We start from the raw sequence: 18,202 nt of genomic DNA on the forward strand, positions 1-18,202 counted from the left end.
GACAATGACCCAAAACATACAGCCAAAGCAACCCAGGAGTTTATTAAAGCAAATAAGTGGAAAATTCTTGAATGGCCAAGTCAGTCACCTGATCTTAACCCAATTGAGCATGCATTTCACTTGTTGAAGACTAAACTTCAGATAGAAAGGCCCACAAATAAACAGCAACTGAAAGCCGCTGCAGTGAAGGCCTGGCAGAGCATTAAAGAGGAGGAAACCCAGCATCTGGTGATGTCCATGAGTTCAAGACTTCAGACTGTCATTACTAGAAAAGGGTTTTCAACCAAGTATTAGAAATGAACATTTTATATGTCTAGTTATTTAATTTGTCAAATTACTTTTGAGTTCCTGAAATTAAGGAATTTTGTTAAAAAATGCTTTAGTTGCCTCACATTTTTATGCAATCTTTTTGTTCAACGCACTAAATTAAAGCTGAAGTCCTAACTGTACACACACACATATATATATATATATATATACACACACACACACACACACACACACACACATACATACATATCCCCCTAGTCTGTGTGTGTGTGTATATATATATATATATATATATATATATATATATATATATAGAGTCACATGAAAAAATTTGAGAACCGCTCTTGTTTATCTTTGGCTGAGCTTTCAATGTAGCAACTTCTTTTTAATATATGGCATGCCTTATGGAAACAGTAGTACTTCAGCTATGACATTAACTTTATTGGATTAACAGAAAATATGAAATATGCATCATAACAAAATTAGACAGGTGCATAAATTTGGGCACCCCGACAGAGATATTCCATCTATACTTAGTTGAGCCTCCTTTTGCAAATATAACAGCCTCTACACGCCTCCTATATCCTTTCATGAGTGTTTTCATGAGGTATTTTTGACAATTCTTCCATACAAAGTCCCTCCAGTTCAGTTAAATTTGATGGCTGCTGAGCATGGACAGCCTTCTTCAAATCATCCCAAAGATTTTTAATGATATTCAAGTCAGGGGACTGTGACGGCCATTCTAGAACATTGTACTTCTTTCTCCCTTTGCATGAATGCCTTTGTAGATTTCGAATTGTGTTTTGGGTCATTGTCTTGTTGGAATATCCAACTCCTGCGTAACTTCAACATTGTGACTGATGCTTGAACATTATCCTGAAGAATTTGTTGATACTGTAGTGGGTTGAATTCATCCGACCTTCGACTTTAACAAGGGCCCCAGCCCCAAAGCATGATGGAACCTCCAACAAATTTAACAGTAGGTAGCAGGTGTTTTCTTGGAATGCGGTGTTCTTCTTCAGCCATGCAAAATGCTTTTTGTTATGACCAAATAACTAAATTTTTGTCTCATCAGTCCAAAGCACTTTGTTCCAAAATGAATCTGGCTTATCTAAATGAGCATTTGTATATAATAAAGCGACTCTGTTTGTGACATGAGTGCAGAAAGGGCTTCTTTCTCATCACCCAGCCATACAGATGTTCTTTGTGCAAATTGCGCTGAATTGTAGAACGATGTACAGATACACCATCTGCAGCAAGATGATCTTGCAGGTCTTTTGAGGTGATCTTTGGGTTTTCTGTAACCATTCTCACAATCCTGCGCATATGACGCTCCTGTATTTTTCTTGGCCTGCCAGACCTGGGTTTAACAGCAACCATTTTCTTACAGTTGAAACTGACAGTTTAAACCTGTGAGATAGCTTTCTGTTGCCTTCCCCTAAACCATGAAACTGAACAATGTTTGTTTTCAGATCTTTTGAGAGTTGCTTTGAGGATCCCATGCTGTCACTCTTCAGAGGAGAGTCAAAGGGAAGCACAACTTGCAATTGACCACCTTAAATACCTTTTCTCATGATTGGACACACCTGTCTATGACGTTCAAGGCTTAACGAGCTAATCCAACCAATTTGGTGTTGCAAGTAATCAGTATTGAGCAGTTACATGCATTCAAATCAGCAAAATTACAAGGATACCCAAATTTTTGCACAGCCAGTTTTTCACATTTGATTTAATTTCATACAACTAAATACTGCTTCACTAAAAGTCTTTGCTCGGAAAACACCCCAATACTCAGATGTTCCTAGGAAATGAATTACATGCCACTGTTATCTTTTTTGTTGAAAGTAGAGTAAATTATTATGCAAGCTGAGAGGGGTTCCCAAAGTTTTTCATATGACTATATATATATTTTAAAAATACTAATAAAAGGCAAAGCCCTCACTGACTGACTCACTCACTCATCACTAATTCTCCAACTTCCTGTGTATGTAGAAGGTTGAAATTTGGCAGGCTCATTCCTTACAGCTTACTTACAAAAGTTGGGCTTAATTTCGAAATTCTACGCGTAATGGTCATAACTGGAACCTATTTTTTCGTCCATATACTATAATAGACTGCAGCTCGATGGCCGTGGGAGGCAGAGTTGCGTCTCCCAACATCACGCCTCCCACGTAATTGAGTGCTTGCCCATATAAGGTAAATATTTGCGGGTGAAGGACTGTGCTTAACATATTCATAAGTAAAAATATCTGAATCACAAACTGATGTTAATTATATTTTGTCCATGAATACTTATTAAATAATTCCAAACAGTCTGTCCGCTTCCTTTCATAGCTTTTCCGATGGTTGTGCTGCTTCCAGGCATGTATTTTAGTATTAAAGCATTTAACCAATCAAATTTCAGCCATCATTTGTTGCCAGGCAGAGAGGCCTTCACAATCCGTTGTGCAGACACTCTTAACACAGAATAAATGTGGATTAACCTGTTGCTGCAACCAATCAGATTTTGATTTGGTGTCAGTACGGCCCTCTAGCAGGCGTTCGGCGACGTCACTGTATTCAGACCCATTGATTGGATAGAAGCCGCAGGTTCGACTTTCAGCGTTAGCTTCGATGGCGATAGAAAGGGACTTTTAGATGGAACTGAGGCGCACGGATAATCCGTACGACAGAGTGATTGAACTGTTTTTGAGGAAAGAGAGGAGGATGGATTTTGTTTACAAATAATCCAAATTTTTGGTGAGTAAAATTTTGCGATTTTCCTAAATAATATTGCAAGTTTATGAGTTATTATTGATGTTTTTTATGTGTGTCGTGGCTGTGGCTGCAGTAGAAAGGAACTTGTTCACCCCTGGTTTGTCTATTCAATAAAGGCATTTATTGTGGCTACAGGAGTTATCTATCTGTGATGCAGCGGCTCTTTATACTGTATTTCTGCATATTAAGATGTTTTTTATAATCATAAATTAGTTTTTGAGGGGCGGGTTGATTTAGACGGAGCAGTACTGAAGGCCTAGGTGTGAGATGCACGGTCCGCCAATGGACCAGATGATACGTAAATTTAATGAACATTACAACCCAAAAAAAACCAAAACTGTAGAGAGGCCCATGATTAAATGAACAGTAAAAAAGTAAGATCGAAGCGACGGTGACTTATTGAGGCAGGCAGCCGAGACCACAATAGCAAGGGGCTCGATGTAGTGCACGTTAAGTCGATCTAAAATGCGTGCTCAGATTTGAAAAAATATATCTTTTCAAGTTCTATTTGGATATAAGTCAGTTCTGTTTATTCGACAGAAATATCTTTGGTAGGAATGTAAGCTGAATTTAGTCTTTACATTTCTATGGTGAAGAAAAATTTATGCAATGATGACTACATTTAACTTACATTCCTACCAAAGATATTTCTATCGACTAAATAAAAATTACTTATACTTAAAATTTAAATAGAACTTGAAGAACAGATACGATAGTTCATAATGCCCACGCAGCACTACGTGCACATAAGAGCAGAAGTCATCCGTTTTAACAAGCAGCGTATTGCACTGATACGAAATAGCCTGCCCATTTATTTATTTAGGAATGGATAGATAAATTAAGATTTTGTACAAATAATGTTTTTCATTTTCCTTCCTCGATGGATTTTGGCACGCCCAGCAACAGTTGCTCGCACCCCAAAGGGTATATATATATATATATATATATATATATATATATATATGTATGTGTATATATGTATGTGTGTGTATGTATATATATATATATATATATATATGTGTGTGTGTGTGTGTATGTGTATATGTATGTGTGTAGATATATATATATATATAAACTGCTCAAAAACATTAAAGGAACACCTCAATGGGAAAAAGAAATCCTCCTGGATATCTATACTGATATAGACTGGGTAATGTGTTAGGAATGAAAGGATGCCACATCGTCTGATGGAAATGAAAATGATCAACCTACAGAGCCCTGAATTCAAAGACGCCCCAAAAATCAGAGTGAAAAATTATGTGGCAGGCTAGTCCATTTTGCCAAAATGTAATTGCAGCAACTCAAAATTGTATGCAGCACTTTGTATGGCCCCTGTGTTCTTGTATACATGCCTGACAACATCGGTGCATGCTTCTAATGAGATGACAGATGGTGTTGCGGGGGATCTCCTCCCAGATCTGGACCAGGGCATCACTGAGCTCCTGGACAGTCTGAGGTGCAACCTGGTGGCATTGGATGGACCAAAACATAATGTCCCAGAGGTGTTCTATTGGATTTAGGTCAGGAAAGTGTGGTGGCCAGTCAATGGTATCAATTCCTTCATCCTCCAGGAACTGCCTGCATACTCTCACCACATGAGGCCAGGAATTGTCGTGCACCAGGAGCCACTGTACCAGCATAGGGTCTGACAATGGGTCCAAGGATTTCATCCTGATACCTAATGGCAGCCAAGGTGCCTTTGTCAAGCCTGTAGCGATCTGTGTGACACTCCATGGATATGCCTCCCCAGACAATCATTAACCCACCACCAAACTGCTCATGCTGAATGATGTTACAGGCAGCATAATGTTCTCCATGGCTTCTCCAGACCCTTTCACTTTTGTCACGTGCTCAGGGTGAACCTGCTCTCATCTGTAAAAAGCACAGGGCACCAGTGGTGCATCTGCCAATTCTGGTATTCTATGGCGAATGCCAATCGAGCTGCATGCTGCTGGGCAGTGAGCTCAGGGCCCATTAGAGGACATGGGGCCCTTGGGTCACCCTCATGAAGTCTTTCTGGTTGTTTGGTCAGAGACATTCACACCAGTGGCCTGCTGGAGGTCATTTTGTAGGGCTCTGGCAGTGCTCATCCTGTTCCTCCTTGCCCAAAGGAGCAGATACTGGTCCTGCTGATGGGTTATGGACCTTCTATGGCCCTCTCCAGCTCTCCTAGAGTAACTGCTTGTCTCCTAGAATCTCCTCCATGCCCTTGAGACTGTGCAGGGAGACACAGCAAACCTTCTGGCAATGACACGTATTGATGTGCCATCCTGGAGAAGTTGGACTACCTGTGCAACCTCTGTAGGGTCCAGGTATCGCCTCATGCTACCAGTAGTGACACTGACTGTAGCCAAATGCAAAACTAGTGAAGAAACAGTCAGAAAAGATTAGGAGGGAAAAATGTCAGTGGCCTCCACCTGTTAAACCATTCCTGTTTTGGGGTCATCTCATTGTTGCCCCTCTAGTGCATCTGTTGTTAATTTCATTAACAGCACAGCAGCTGAAACTGATTAACAACCCCCTCTGCTACTTAACTGACCAGATTAATATCCCATAAGTTTCAGTGACTTTATGCTATACTCTGATTAAAAGTGTTCCTTTAATTCTTTTGAGCAGTATATATATATATATATATATATATATATATATATATATATATATATATATATATATATATATATATATATATATACATATATATGTGTGTGTGTGTATGTTGTCACGCACGAGTGCTTGCGGAACAGCGGATCGATCCGGTTTGTTACGGAAAAAGTACCGCGAGGGGTCTACGACAGGGTACTAATTTGTCTTTCTTTCCTTCTTCAGAAAGCCCGAGGCCTCACAGACATAAACAAACGCCATGATGGCTATAGGAAGCACGCACTTCCGGGTCTATTTAATTCCTCTGATGACCCCTTGATGACATCACAGTTCCCAGAATCCATCACGAATACCCAGCATCCTTCACATCAATCTCCGCTGCGCCTACATAAAAAGCCCGTCCTTTCTCCCCTCATTTGTCTTTTTGCTTTCTGATGTTTTGTAAAGCGACTGACTGCTATACTTTGGTTACAGTATACGGGGTTAAACACCCCAAAACTTGCAACGTGTCTTGTCTTGTATTACAATGTATATATGTGTATATGTATACAGATACCGGTCATAAAATTAGAATATCATGACAAAGTTGATTTATTTCAGCAATTTCATTCAAAAAGTGAAACGTGTATATTAGATTCATTCATTACACACAGACTGATGTATTTCAAATGTTTATTTCTTTTAATTTTGATGATTATAACTGATAGTATAATTGAATGGAATTACTGAAATAAATCAACTTTGCCATGATATTCTAATTTTATAACCAGCACCTGTATATATGTTTATATGTATGTGTGTGTGTGTGTGTATGTGTGTGTATTCCAAAATGGATTAAATTCAGAATTCTACACACAACACCCCATAATGACAAAGTGAAAAAAGTTTACTTGAGGTTTTTGCAAATTTATTAAAAATAAAAAAACTGAGAAAGCACATGTACATAAGTATTCACAGCCTTTGCCATGAAGCTCAAAATTGACCTCAGGTGCATCCTGTTTCCCCTGATCATCCTTGAGATGTTTCTGCAGCTTAATTGGAGTCCACCTGTGGTAAATTCAGTTGATTGGACATGATTTGGAAAGGCACACACCTGTCTATATAAGGTCCCACAGTTGACAGTTCATGTCAGAGCACAAACCAAGCATGAAGTTAAAGGAATTGTCTGTAGACCTCCGAGACAGGATTGTCTCGAGGCACAAATTTGGGGAAGGTTACTGAAAAATTTCTGCTGCTTTGAAGGTCCCAATGAGCACAGTGGCTTCCATCATCCGTAAGAGGAAGAAGTTCGAAACCACCAGGACTCTTCCTAGAGCTGGCCGGCCATCTAAACTGAGCGATCTGGGGAGAAGGGCCTTAGTCAGGGAGGTGACCAAGAACCAGATGGTCACTGTGTCAGAGCTCCAGAGGTCCTCTGTGGAGAGAGGAGAACCTGCAAGAAGGACAACCATCTATGCAGCAATCCACCAATCAGGCCTGTATGGTAGAGTGGCCAGACGGAAGCCACTCATAAGGAAAAGGCACATGGCAGCCTGCCTGGAGTTTGCCAAAAAGCATCTGAAGGACTCTCAGACCATAAAAAACAAAATTCTATGGTCTGATGAGACAAAGATTGAACTCTTTGGTGTGAATGCCAGGCGTCACGTTTGGAGGAAACCAGGCACCGCTCATCACCAGGCCAATACCATCCCTACAGTGAAGCATGGTGGTGGCAGCATCATGCTGTGGGGATGTTTTTCAGCGACAGGAACTGGGAGACTAGTCAGGATAAAGGGAAAGATGGCTGCAGCAATGTACAGAGACATCCTGGATGAAAACCTGCTCCAGAGCACTCTTGACCTCAGACTGGGGCGACGGTTCATCTTTCAGCAGGACAACAACCCTAAGCACACAGCCAAGATATCAAAGGAGTGGCTTCAGGACAACTCTGTGAATGTCCGTTAGTGGCCCAGCCAGAGCCCAGACTTGAATCTGATTGAACATCTCTGGAGAGATCTTAAAATGGCTGTGCACCGACGCTTCCCATCCAACCTGATGGAGCTTGAGAGGTGCTGCAAAGAGGAATGGGCGAAACTGGCCAAGGATAGGTGTGCCAAGCTTGTGGCATCATATTCAAAAAGACTTGAGGCTGTAATTGCTGCCAAAGGTGCATCGACAAAGTATTGAGCAAAGGCTGTGAATACTTATGTACATGTGATTTCTCAGTTTTTTATTTTTAATAAATTTGCAAAAACCTCAAGTAAACTTTTTTCACGTTGTCATTATGGGGTGTTGTGTGTAGAATTCTGAGGAAAAAATTAATTTAATCCATTTTGGAATAAGGCTGTAACATAACAAAATGTGGAAAAAGTGATGTGCTATGAATACTTTCCGGATGCACTGTATATATGAGACAGCAACACTCATAACAGTGACAAAACAATTACATTGACAATCATGTTACGTTATTTTCAAAATGTTTCCTTTTCTTTATCATTACTTTTAACACACTACTTCTCCGCTGCGAAAGCGCGGGTATTTTGCTAGTACATATATATAAATATATATATTTATATATATATATATATACACACACACACACACACACATACAGTATTTCACAAAAGTGAGTAAATCCCTCACATTTTTATAAATATTTTATTATATCTTTTAATGGGACAACACTGAAGATATGACACTTTGATACAATGTAGTCAGTGTACAGCTTGTATTACAGTGTAAATTTGCTGTCCCCTTAAAATAACTCAACACACAGCCATTAATGTCTAAACTGCTGGCAACAAAAATGAAAAATGTCCAAATTGTGCCCAAAGTGTCAATATTTTGTGTGGCCACCATTATTTTCCAGCACTGCCTTAACTCTCTTGGGCATGGTGTTCGCTAGAGCTTCACAGGTTGCCACTGGAATCCTCTTCCAATCCTTCATGACAACATCATGAAGATGGTGGAAGTTAGAGACCTTGCACTACTCCACCTTCCGCATGAGGATACCCCACAGATGCTCAATAGGGTTTAGGTCTGGACACCTGCTTGGCCAGTCCAGCACCTTTACCCTGCGTTTCTTTAGCAAGGCAGTGGTCATCTTGGAAGTGTTTTTGGGGTCGTTATCATTTTTTTGTTTTTGTGTTTGTTCTTTATTTCGCCTTATACAATTTCTCTTATAAGGAATTTGTTCGTTTTCGCATACCCCTTGGGGTCAGAGCGCAGGTCAGCCATTGTACAGCACCCCTGGAGCAATTGAAGGTTAAGGGCCTTGCTCAAGGGCCCAGCAGAGAAAGATCTCTTTTGGCAGTGACGGAGTAGCTCCCCAGTGCCGGCAGCACTCATACAGCCCCAAAACATGACACTCCCACCACCATGCTTGACTGTAGGCAATACACACTCGTCTTTGTACTCCTCACCTGGTTGCCACCACACATGCTTGACACCATCTGAACCAAATAAGTTTATCTTGGTTCTCATCAGACCATGTCCTCAGTCTGCTTGTCTTCAGCAAACTGTTTGCCGCCTTTCTTGTGCATCATCTTTAGAAGAGGCTTCCTTCTGGGACGACAGCCATGCAAACCATTTTTTTTTCAGATCTTCAGAGAGTTCTTTGCCATGTTGAACTTCCAGTGACCAGTATGAGTGATTGTGAGAGCAATAACACCAAATTTAACACACCAGCTCCAATTCACACCTGAGACCTTGTAACACTAACAAGTCACATGACACCGGGGAGGGAAAATGGCTAATTGGGCACAATTTGAACATTTTCTACTTAGGGGTGTACTCCCTTTTGTTGCCAACGGTTTAGACATTAATGGCTGTGTCTTGAGTTATTTTGAGGGGACAGCAAATTTACACTGCTATACAAGCTGTACGCTGACTACTTTACATTATATCAAAGTGTCATATCTTCAGTGTTGTCCCATGAAACGATATAATAAAATATTTACAAAATGTGAGGGGTGTACTCACTTTTGTGAGATACTGTGTGTGTATGTGTATGTGTATTTATATATATATATTGAGATGGTATGCAAGATAATATGTGGCTCCCCACTGAAACATTTATTCCACTATTCCACTGCAAAATATACATATTGTTTATTCTAATGCACCTCAGTTTTCAAGGGAGGCAGATCTTTGTTTTGCAACCACAGATAATGAATGCAAATGCACACACAAAAAATACATTACTGTTCAGTTTGCACTAGACACACAGTAAACCAACTAAAAATTGTACACCTTAAACATCTCTCCAGGCTCAGACTTCATAAATATTTACATAAATCTATCTATGGGGATGGAAGAATCAGCTACATCAAAAAGCAGAAAATAATATTGTATTAATGCTGTAATGTAATAGTACACTTCTTTCTGCTTTATTAAAGACATTTAGAGATAAAAATCATTAAACAGACTACACAATTTGCCATGAGTGAGAAACAAAATACTTGATTTTCTTTCACCTTTACTATCCAAGCCATGAACTCTTTAGGTGTTCCTGTCTATAATAACACCGAAAAAAATTAAGAAAACAATTACAGTAATCATCACAATCTAACACCAAGTTAGTAAAGCGTCAGAGACATCAATCTGTCTAATTAGGAAGCATAAGCGTGAATCAAATATACGTTCTTTGGTGCAAATGAAAGTGACAACAGGTGCACTGGAGAGGGAACAGCAAGACATCCCACAAAAAGAAAACATATGTATGTACTTAGTTTATTCCAGATGTGAAATGCAAGAAAACTCTGGAACAAGGAGAAAGAAAGAAAGAAAGAAAGAAAGAAAGAAAGAAAGAAAGAAAGAAAGAAAGAAAGAAAGAAACTAAACCTTTGTGGGGCATTAGAATAGAAAGCAGGACAAAGATGTGAAAATGCAGTGCAAAGCTCTAATCTATTGTACAAAATGTAAGGTTTCTCTGTGTCTATTGGCAAGCAGAAATTGTTTCAAGGACTGATATGAAAAACAGTTTGGAGAACAAATGTTTAGAAGAATACATTAAAATTATACATACACGGTTACAATTTTATTGCTTGTGGCTCGTTTAGGTGCAAGAGACTAAATGTTTCCAAACTGGGACACAAAATGCTTCCACAAAGGGGGACACCTTGTGTCAAACAGTGTAAAATGCAATGCTACTAGACATGAAATCTAAATTTAGTACAATGATAACTGACAGACTGGGACACAAAAAGAAAATTGATTCCAGGGTTGTGCATTATAAAATGTCTTGATTTTATACTGTAAAATTCAGTTTCTTTGAGAGAAGTTCCTAAAACACCTAATTTTATTTAGTTGATATTGATGTGAAACAAATGATTTTAGGGCTATTCAATTACAAATTCAGCTGGGCCAGATTTTTAAACCAAGAAGTTTAGGTGGGCCAGACATTTTCAGCAGACCATAAGCAGCAGGTAACAACAAATTTTAAACCAACGCAAATGAATGTATTGAAAAACAAGTAATGTTTATTCATTCATCCCTTTTGAATTTGGTCACATGTGACACAGACATATCTAAAAATGCATAAAAAACAATAAAAAGGCAATAACTGAACAGAATCTGAGGTAGTAGCAATACTTTTTTTCCAGTTATGAAATAAAAAAAAAATAAACATTTCGGTCATATCTCACCTAGTCATACCTCAAAGTGCAGAAAAAAAAAATAGTGCGCAGTAACATTTTTCCCTTTTGAATTAAATTAAACATTTTGCTAACATATGATCCAGACATCTCTCAAACAGTATAACATCAAAAAAGTGCACAGTATTATAAATAACATCTGCTCACCTTTTGAAATAAAGTAAATTATTTTGGTCATCAATGACCCAGGCACATCAGAAAGTGCATTTAACAGAATAAAAAAACTATCAATGCTACCAAAGCTCTCAATGCAGAAACCCATAATAAGTGATAACAGTAAGTAACACACAAGCCTACAACATCTACTGTACATTGAGGGAACATAGGTTCATTTTATATCACCACATGCATGATTAGCAGTGCATTTTTTGTAAACAAAAAGGTGGCAGGACGCATATGTTGTATTTGGATGAAGATTGAGGTGCTGGTATATAGAGGTCAAGAGTCCTAGTGCTAATGTTTTGTTTATTTCATGAAAAACATAATGTGCAAAATATGAAATTGAGAAATCATCAAGTATAATAATAATAATTCTTTTATATTTATATACCACTTTACTCACTACTCAAAGTGTTTTGCAAACTCCTTGCAGGAGGACCCACAACGTGAATCCATGATCTCCTTATTACATGGCAGTGGCGCTACAATTATGCTACCTGCATAGGTGTACTGTACTGCATAATATTGTGCTGGATAAAATTACACAGAATTTCCAAAATCAAAGAATATTAACCGAGCTCTGCATTCAACAAAAAACTGTAGTTGCAGTTCCAGAAAACAATGAGTGCTTAATTTGATTGTGTTTTAAAGAAAATTCCAAACTGTTTGCATTTTTTCATCAAATGCAGTCTTTCTAATTCCTTCTTTGCTTTGAGTGTCAGTGGCTGATCATCATCTTCTTAACAGCCATGAATCCGCTAGATAGAAGTGTATGAGTGGAGGGCCAACCAATCATATGAAGAGAAGTGCGGAGGCAGTGTTTGTCAGTAATGAGGCTCTCATTGGAGTAACAGTTAGATTCAGTTCTGAAAACCCACATTCTTGATGAAACTGGAGTACAACTAAGACTCAGCACACAATTGATTATAGAATCATTTAACATGTAGTCAATGCCACGACCAGCTGTCGCGGCCGAGGTGCTGGTACAACATATTCCTGTATCTCAGACTACTACCATCACATCTAGACACACTACAACGCACTGAATTATGGGTTGAATGTTGCTAGGCTAAGCGAAGTTTTACATTCGCGGTCAGTACTACTGTAGGAATTTATGTAGGAATTTCTGAAGGCCCATAAAATGTGTTTTTCCCAGTTTTTCTCTGTGTTTCTAGCAGAACCATGGGCTGGGCCACTTGAAAGTTGTTTATGGGTTTTTACGTGGCCCACGGGCCGCCATTTGAATAGGCCAGATATAAAGACTTTCTTTTAAAAATCTGGAGTGTTATACTCACTACTCTTCAGAAAACTGCAGCTCCTTTATTAAAAAGAATAACATTCATTTTTGGGTATGCAAAATAAAGAAATTATATAATGACAAAAAACTCTCAAGGCATAAGGAGTTCAATTCTTCATAACAGCAGAACTGAATAAATTTCAAATAAGATTAAGAAAATAATATTTAAATAAATAAGTAAAATTTACTGGCCAGATTTTAAGAAGATAAATGAATGTCTGTTCTGGTAGGGTGTTTTACCATGTTAGCCATTGAGAGTACAATGATTACATCTTGCATGAAGCAGGAGCATGAGCTTGCATTTTGTAATCTTTTCAGTTAGCCAATAAAAGGTGTCATTTAGCTTGACTACTCAAAGGATAAACGAGAAAACCATGAACAGGCCATATATATGCATGCATGATTTTGTATATACTCTGGTTTATAGTCATGGGTTGCTTTTTGCTTTTTGAACAGTAACTTTTCTTCTTTGGCCCTCTGAAGTAAATTTTGCTATTACAGAATCAAGGTGAAGGCATGTGTGTGTGTTTGGTTTCATGCATACAAATCCTAAGGTATAAAGAGAAAAAGAGAACGGAGTGCTCTTACTGATACATTTTTAATCACTTAAATTGTGAACAATTCACCCATTTATATTACCATTCAGTTAATCCACTGAAATAAAGAAAATCACGGCCAATTAATTATATAACATATGTTGCTTATCAACAAAGCAAGATTAATTAAGAAATTCTAGTAATCTAACAGACCACAATGTCTTTCTATGCTACTTGATTTTGTACAACTGCTAGATATTACAAAACTCCCCTTAACACCCTTAAATGATCCATTTATTTTATTTCCAAACATCACAAAAAGGCTAAAAAAATCAACAATTTTGCCTTTACTGTCATCATTTTATTTGTAAGCCGTGTCTTCACTCAGACAGTGCTGTTTGGCAAAAGGACACACATCTTCTGCATGACCTGTTTCAGATAAATCAATTAGCTAGCTAGTTAATTTGTCTTGGGTGATGTTTATGTCACATGCATACAACATGACAATACAATGCCACTCTTTGTATTAAAGACTAGAATTCTTTGTCTCAGTAAAAGCATCAAAATCATTTTCTTAATGCTCAGGTCATCACAGCCTCTAGTGCATCCTTGACTACTCTAAAAACATATCTGAGGCCATTCAGCTAGCTGTGTCTTATAGCTGCTAATTTTAAAGTTTTCAATGCTATAGTTTCTATTCATAAATTTGTTTATGATTAGATTTCGAAGTTTTAAGGTATGGGCTCCGGAAACATGTACTGTTAAGCATTGTACATAAATACATACATAAATAAAAAGACTCCTCCAATAACTTATAAAGGTGGGCTACGGGACGCCAGACCAAATGTGTGAAAAATTTGTCAGTTTCAAAGCAACAAAAAAAAAAAAACATGCCTTCCATGTCTCTGACGTATATTTACAAATTTACAATTTATTCTTATAAATGATTCTTGGCTCCGTTTTTTTCAAACTAATCTTTTAACAGTAGTTCTGCACCGATAATCCAAGGTGAAAATTTACTAATTCTAGGTGATATTTTTATCATAAAGCTAGAAATAAAGTATTTAATCAAGTGGTTGGGTACAAGGCGAGGAACATTTTCCGGGTACATACTTCACTTTAACCCTTACTTTTCCAAGCACTAAGATCGTCTGCTGAATAGTGTGGTGAACATTTGTCCAGCAATAAAATTCCCCTTTCTTCCAGTTTTTGTGAATGAAAATGTCACCTAAATGATGACATAAAAAATACCATACTAATAAACATATGCTATGTCAACTAAGAATTCTCTGAATTAGCATTAGAATTCACGATACAAGCAGCAGCACTGAGTAGATTGTCCAATGTATAGGGGCTTCAACTGGTGCTTACTTACTGCACAAACGGCAAACAACAATTTTAGGTAATTATTAACACTTTCACCCCATTATTATTTCTCACATTTCATAGACTGATTTTGGCCTTCATCACTAATTTTGAGAAAAAAAAACTATGCAGTCTTCAAACTTTCTAATTACGATTCTGCACTCAGGACTTTCATAGTTATTTTCATTTACAAAGGAATAGAATTCCAAATTCTCTGTGGGCACAAAGTAGATAAAGTTGCCAAAAGAGAACTCCCTTCCAAGTCCCCTAAAAGCAAATACCAAAAGAGTTTGGTTACACTAAAAAGAGTTACAATACCTGACATAAAAAACTGTATGCAACAAAAAAATAAATAGGTAAATAAAAAAATAAGCAAACAATAAGGTTTATTAACTCAGTCAATTCAGTAAGCACTAAAATAATCATATCAAAGTATAAAATCCTGGACAAATCTTAAATGTCCGAGAGGCTCCTTACAAAGGAAGACAACTCTTGTCAATTTGATCTTACCTATACAGATACTTCTAATACATAATGCCATGATCCAAAGATACCTCAGATAATATAAGGAAGAGTGTTGTATGTGCTGATCTCTACATATACCTATATCTCTATAAAATGGCAAGTTGACTTACTAACATATTCACTCACTCATCAACACAAGCACTACTTCCAGTTTAGTTAAAAAGCTGACATCTGGCAGGACTGTACATCTAGGACAGTATGCACACACTAAAAAAGGACCTATAGTCCAGTAACGAAAACAGAAAAACTAACTGCCCTAAATTCTCAAAAAATCATCAACTGATTTCACTGAAATTTGGTGACATTACAGAAAAAGATAACTAGCCAAACAATGTATTTTTATTTGTCAATATTTATTAATATTATGCTAACATATATACTCTGTGCTCTGCTTGGAGATGTCTTAATGCAAGCAAAGGACACATCAGAAGGAACTGATAGCACCACTAACCAATATGTCTGAAGAAGTGGTGGTGACATAAACAGGAAAAAAGAGACGTGGTCACATTTGTTGAGTTCAGTAAGGTGTGAATTGGAAAAAGAATATTTGATGAAGCTCAATGTTTAGAAAGTGCACTATAAATCTCAAGTATTGGTAGCAGATGCTATGGTTGTGAGTGCTGGAGTTGCTTCACTAGTAGCAAAAAGGGAGGGAGAGAGAAGTAGAGGTGAAAGTGGTGTCCTTGGATCCAAGAAAAAGGGGGACAGACAGAGTAAGGTTAAACTTAACAGGTCCCCCACAAGGTACTCCATTGTAATATACATTCAAATCTGTGAACTTTGAAAGGGAACACCCACCCTGCCCCCTGAAATTGTTTATATTTACATGCAAATCTGCTTACTTTGAAGGGCATGTCCCTTCCCAAAATTCTTTACATACACATCTACAGATCTAAATGGATCTGCAGACTGTTTAATAAGCCTCCAAAACATAGTACAGGCAGTCTTCTTCTTCCACTTGAAGCACTTGGAAAAACAACCTCAAAAGTAAAAATATTCAATTCACTGCATGGGCTGCCTTAATATACAGCCTGTAAACATCACTGCTGTTTTTAATAAGTTGAAGTAAAATGTGTTAGACAGTGTCAGTAGTAGGATTTGAACCCACAACCTTGGTCCAAAGTCCAAAGCCTTAACCACTACACCATACTACTTAATAATAATATTAGCCTTTGGTTTAAAAAAAAAAAAAATCTACAAATACTTTATACAGAAAAGTGCTTAGTTACATAGTACTTTTGATACATCTTATTAACTGACAGCACTATAACTGAGGCCTATCGTCTTAAAAAATTTCCTGGGTGAAACCAGGTAACAAATTTTGAGCTCTATAAATGGAGAATATTACAGAAGCTGCCTAAATGTATCTTGGAATGATAAACTATCCATACAAAAAAGGGACTGTAACACAAACTCTTGAAACACTTCAAAAAGCCTCTTGATAATGCTCTCTGCAAAATGTGAAGACAGACTGATTAAATTGATACCATCATCATATAATCACACACCTGTTTTACTGTCCTTCAGAACCACGTCAGATATTTCAAACAACTTCAGAGGAAGAGGCATTTTTCTATTAGCTGCCACAGTCTTTAAGAGGCCAGGAAGGAGAGTTGTGCGTGCCACCTAATGAAAGAACAGTCCACAGAGTAACATAAGTAGTAAGTTTCTTTTACGTCATTAATAAAACACCATAAATGAAAGCCATCTATCTTCAAAATTAAGCATTTGCTTTTTTTTAGCTCTTCAAACTAAAGCATGAAATATTAAAATAATTTAAATGCTGCTGTGCTACATTCCTCTCTTACCACTTTAAAGGATACTACATAAATGAGAACTTTTTTTCAGACTGTTGCATTCAATTTTTTATATTAAAATAATAACTATGTTAAAACTGAAATGATTATTTTTTTCGTATATCACTACTGTCCATTATTTGAAATATAAAAATGATCAAATCCTGATATTTCTAATATGTAACTTTCTACTTTTCTTCCTACCTGAAATTCAGCAGTTTTTGGATTTGAAATGTGGACTGCTCTGATATTACCAATGTCCTTGCAGAGCTTGTCAGCAATATCTTCCTTGGAACACTAAGAAAGTAAATCATGTTATTCAGACAAACTGTACAATATAAATAGAATTTGTTATAGTAAAAATGAAGTCAAAGAACAATTTTACTTTTAAAATTATGCTTTTGATAACCAACACTAGCTGGGCATATAGTCTATAATTTTCAGTAATGATTATACCTGCTTTCACGCAGACAACCTTTCTTTTTCATAGTTTTGATGCATATGCCTAGTTCGCTAGAATCATGTTAATCTTAATAAACAAAATAAATAAATGCAGCAGGTGAGAAAAATCATATAACAATTCTTTTTTATTTAAGTTGTTCGATTCTTTTCTAACAGCTAGGTGAGCATGTATCCTTCTGTATCCACACTTGCTCCAGCACTTGCCTTAGTATAATGAAACACACTTTCACTACGAATACAAGAATAAAGCATACAAGGCTGGTGTTTATACTTCTGGCATCAAAATAACATTACAGATACAGCAAAAAAATAGCCATGCCTGCATACTGCTAATGTAATATTGTTTGTGATTCAGTGCCTTGTAGCGATGTGCTGGGGGCTGTGTCAGAATTCATTACTGTTTTATCTATGACCTGCTGGGACACATGTTCAACAACGCACAGTACACCGTTAATCGGAAATTAACTAAAGTTTAAGAAATTTAGAAAATCAAAATTGTGCCTCTTCTATTTCGCTGCCACTGCTGTTACTACTTGCTACGTCTCTGGTTTATGCTGTAGTCTATATACTGAGCCAGTCCAATTTTTTTCAAGAAAAAAATGGCTTTGTTTTAGACTATGTATAACTGCAATGTCTGCAGGGGGTTGGCACCCTTCCTGGGATTGGTTCCTGCCTTGTGGCCTGTGTTGGCTGGGATTGGCTCCAGCAGACCCCCGTGACCCTGTGTTCGGATTCAGCGGGTTGGAAACTGGATGGATGGATAACTGTAATGTAATCTTTACCACTAAAAAACTGCAACAC

General features: G+C 37.5%; 1 protein-coding gene across 1 annotated transcript in view; it reads right to left on the reverse strand.

Annotated features, from left to right (window-relative positions):
- Positions 1–18,202, reverse strand: part of farsb (phenylalanyl-tRNA synthetase subunit beta) — a 66,269-nt gene that overhangs the window by 13,727 nt on the left and 34,340 nt on the right. Inside the window, exons 14-15 of the mRNA XM_039755957.1 lie at positions 17,144–17,236; positions 16,652–16,769 (exon numbers count right to left, since the gene is read on the reverse strand). Of these exons, the coding sequence (XP_039611891.1) occupies positions 16,652–16,769; positions 17,144–17,236 (211 nt within the window). The remainder of the gene's footprint in view (positions 1–16,651; positions 16,770–17,143; positions 17,237–18,202) is intronic.

Source organism: Polypterus senegalus, chromosome 1 (assembly GCF_016835505.1).
Source record: "Polypterus senegalus isolate Bchr_013 chromosome 1, ASM1683550v1, whole genome shotgun sequence".
Taxonomy (NCBI): Eukaryota; Metazoa; Chordata; class Cladistia; order Polypteriformes; family Polypteridae; genus Polypterus; species Polypterus senegalus.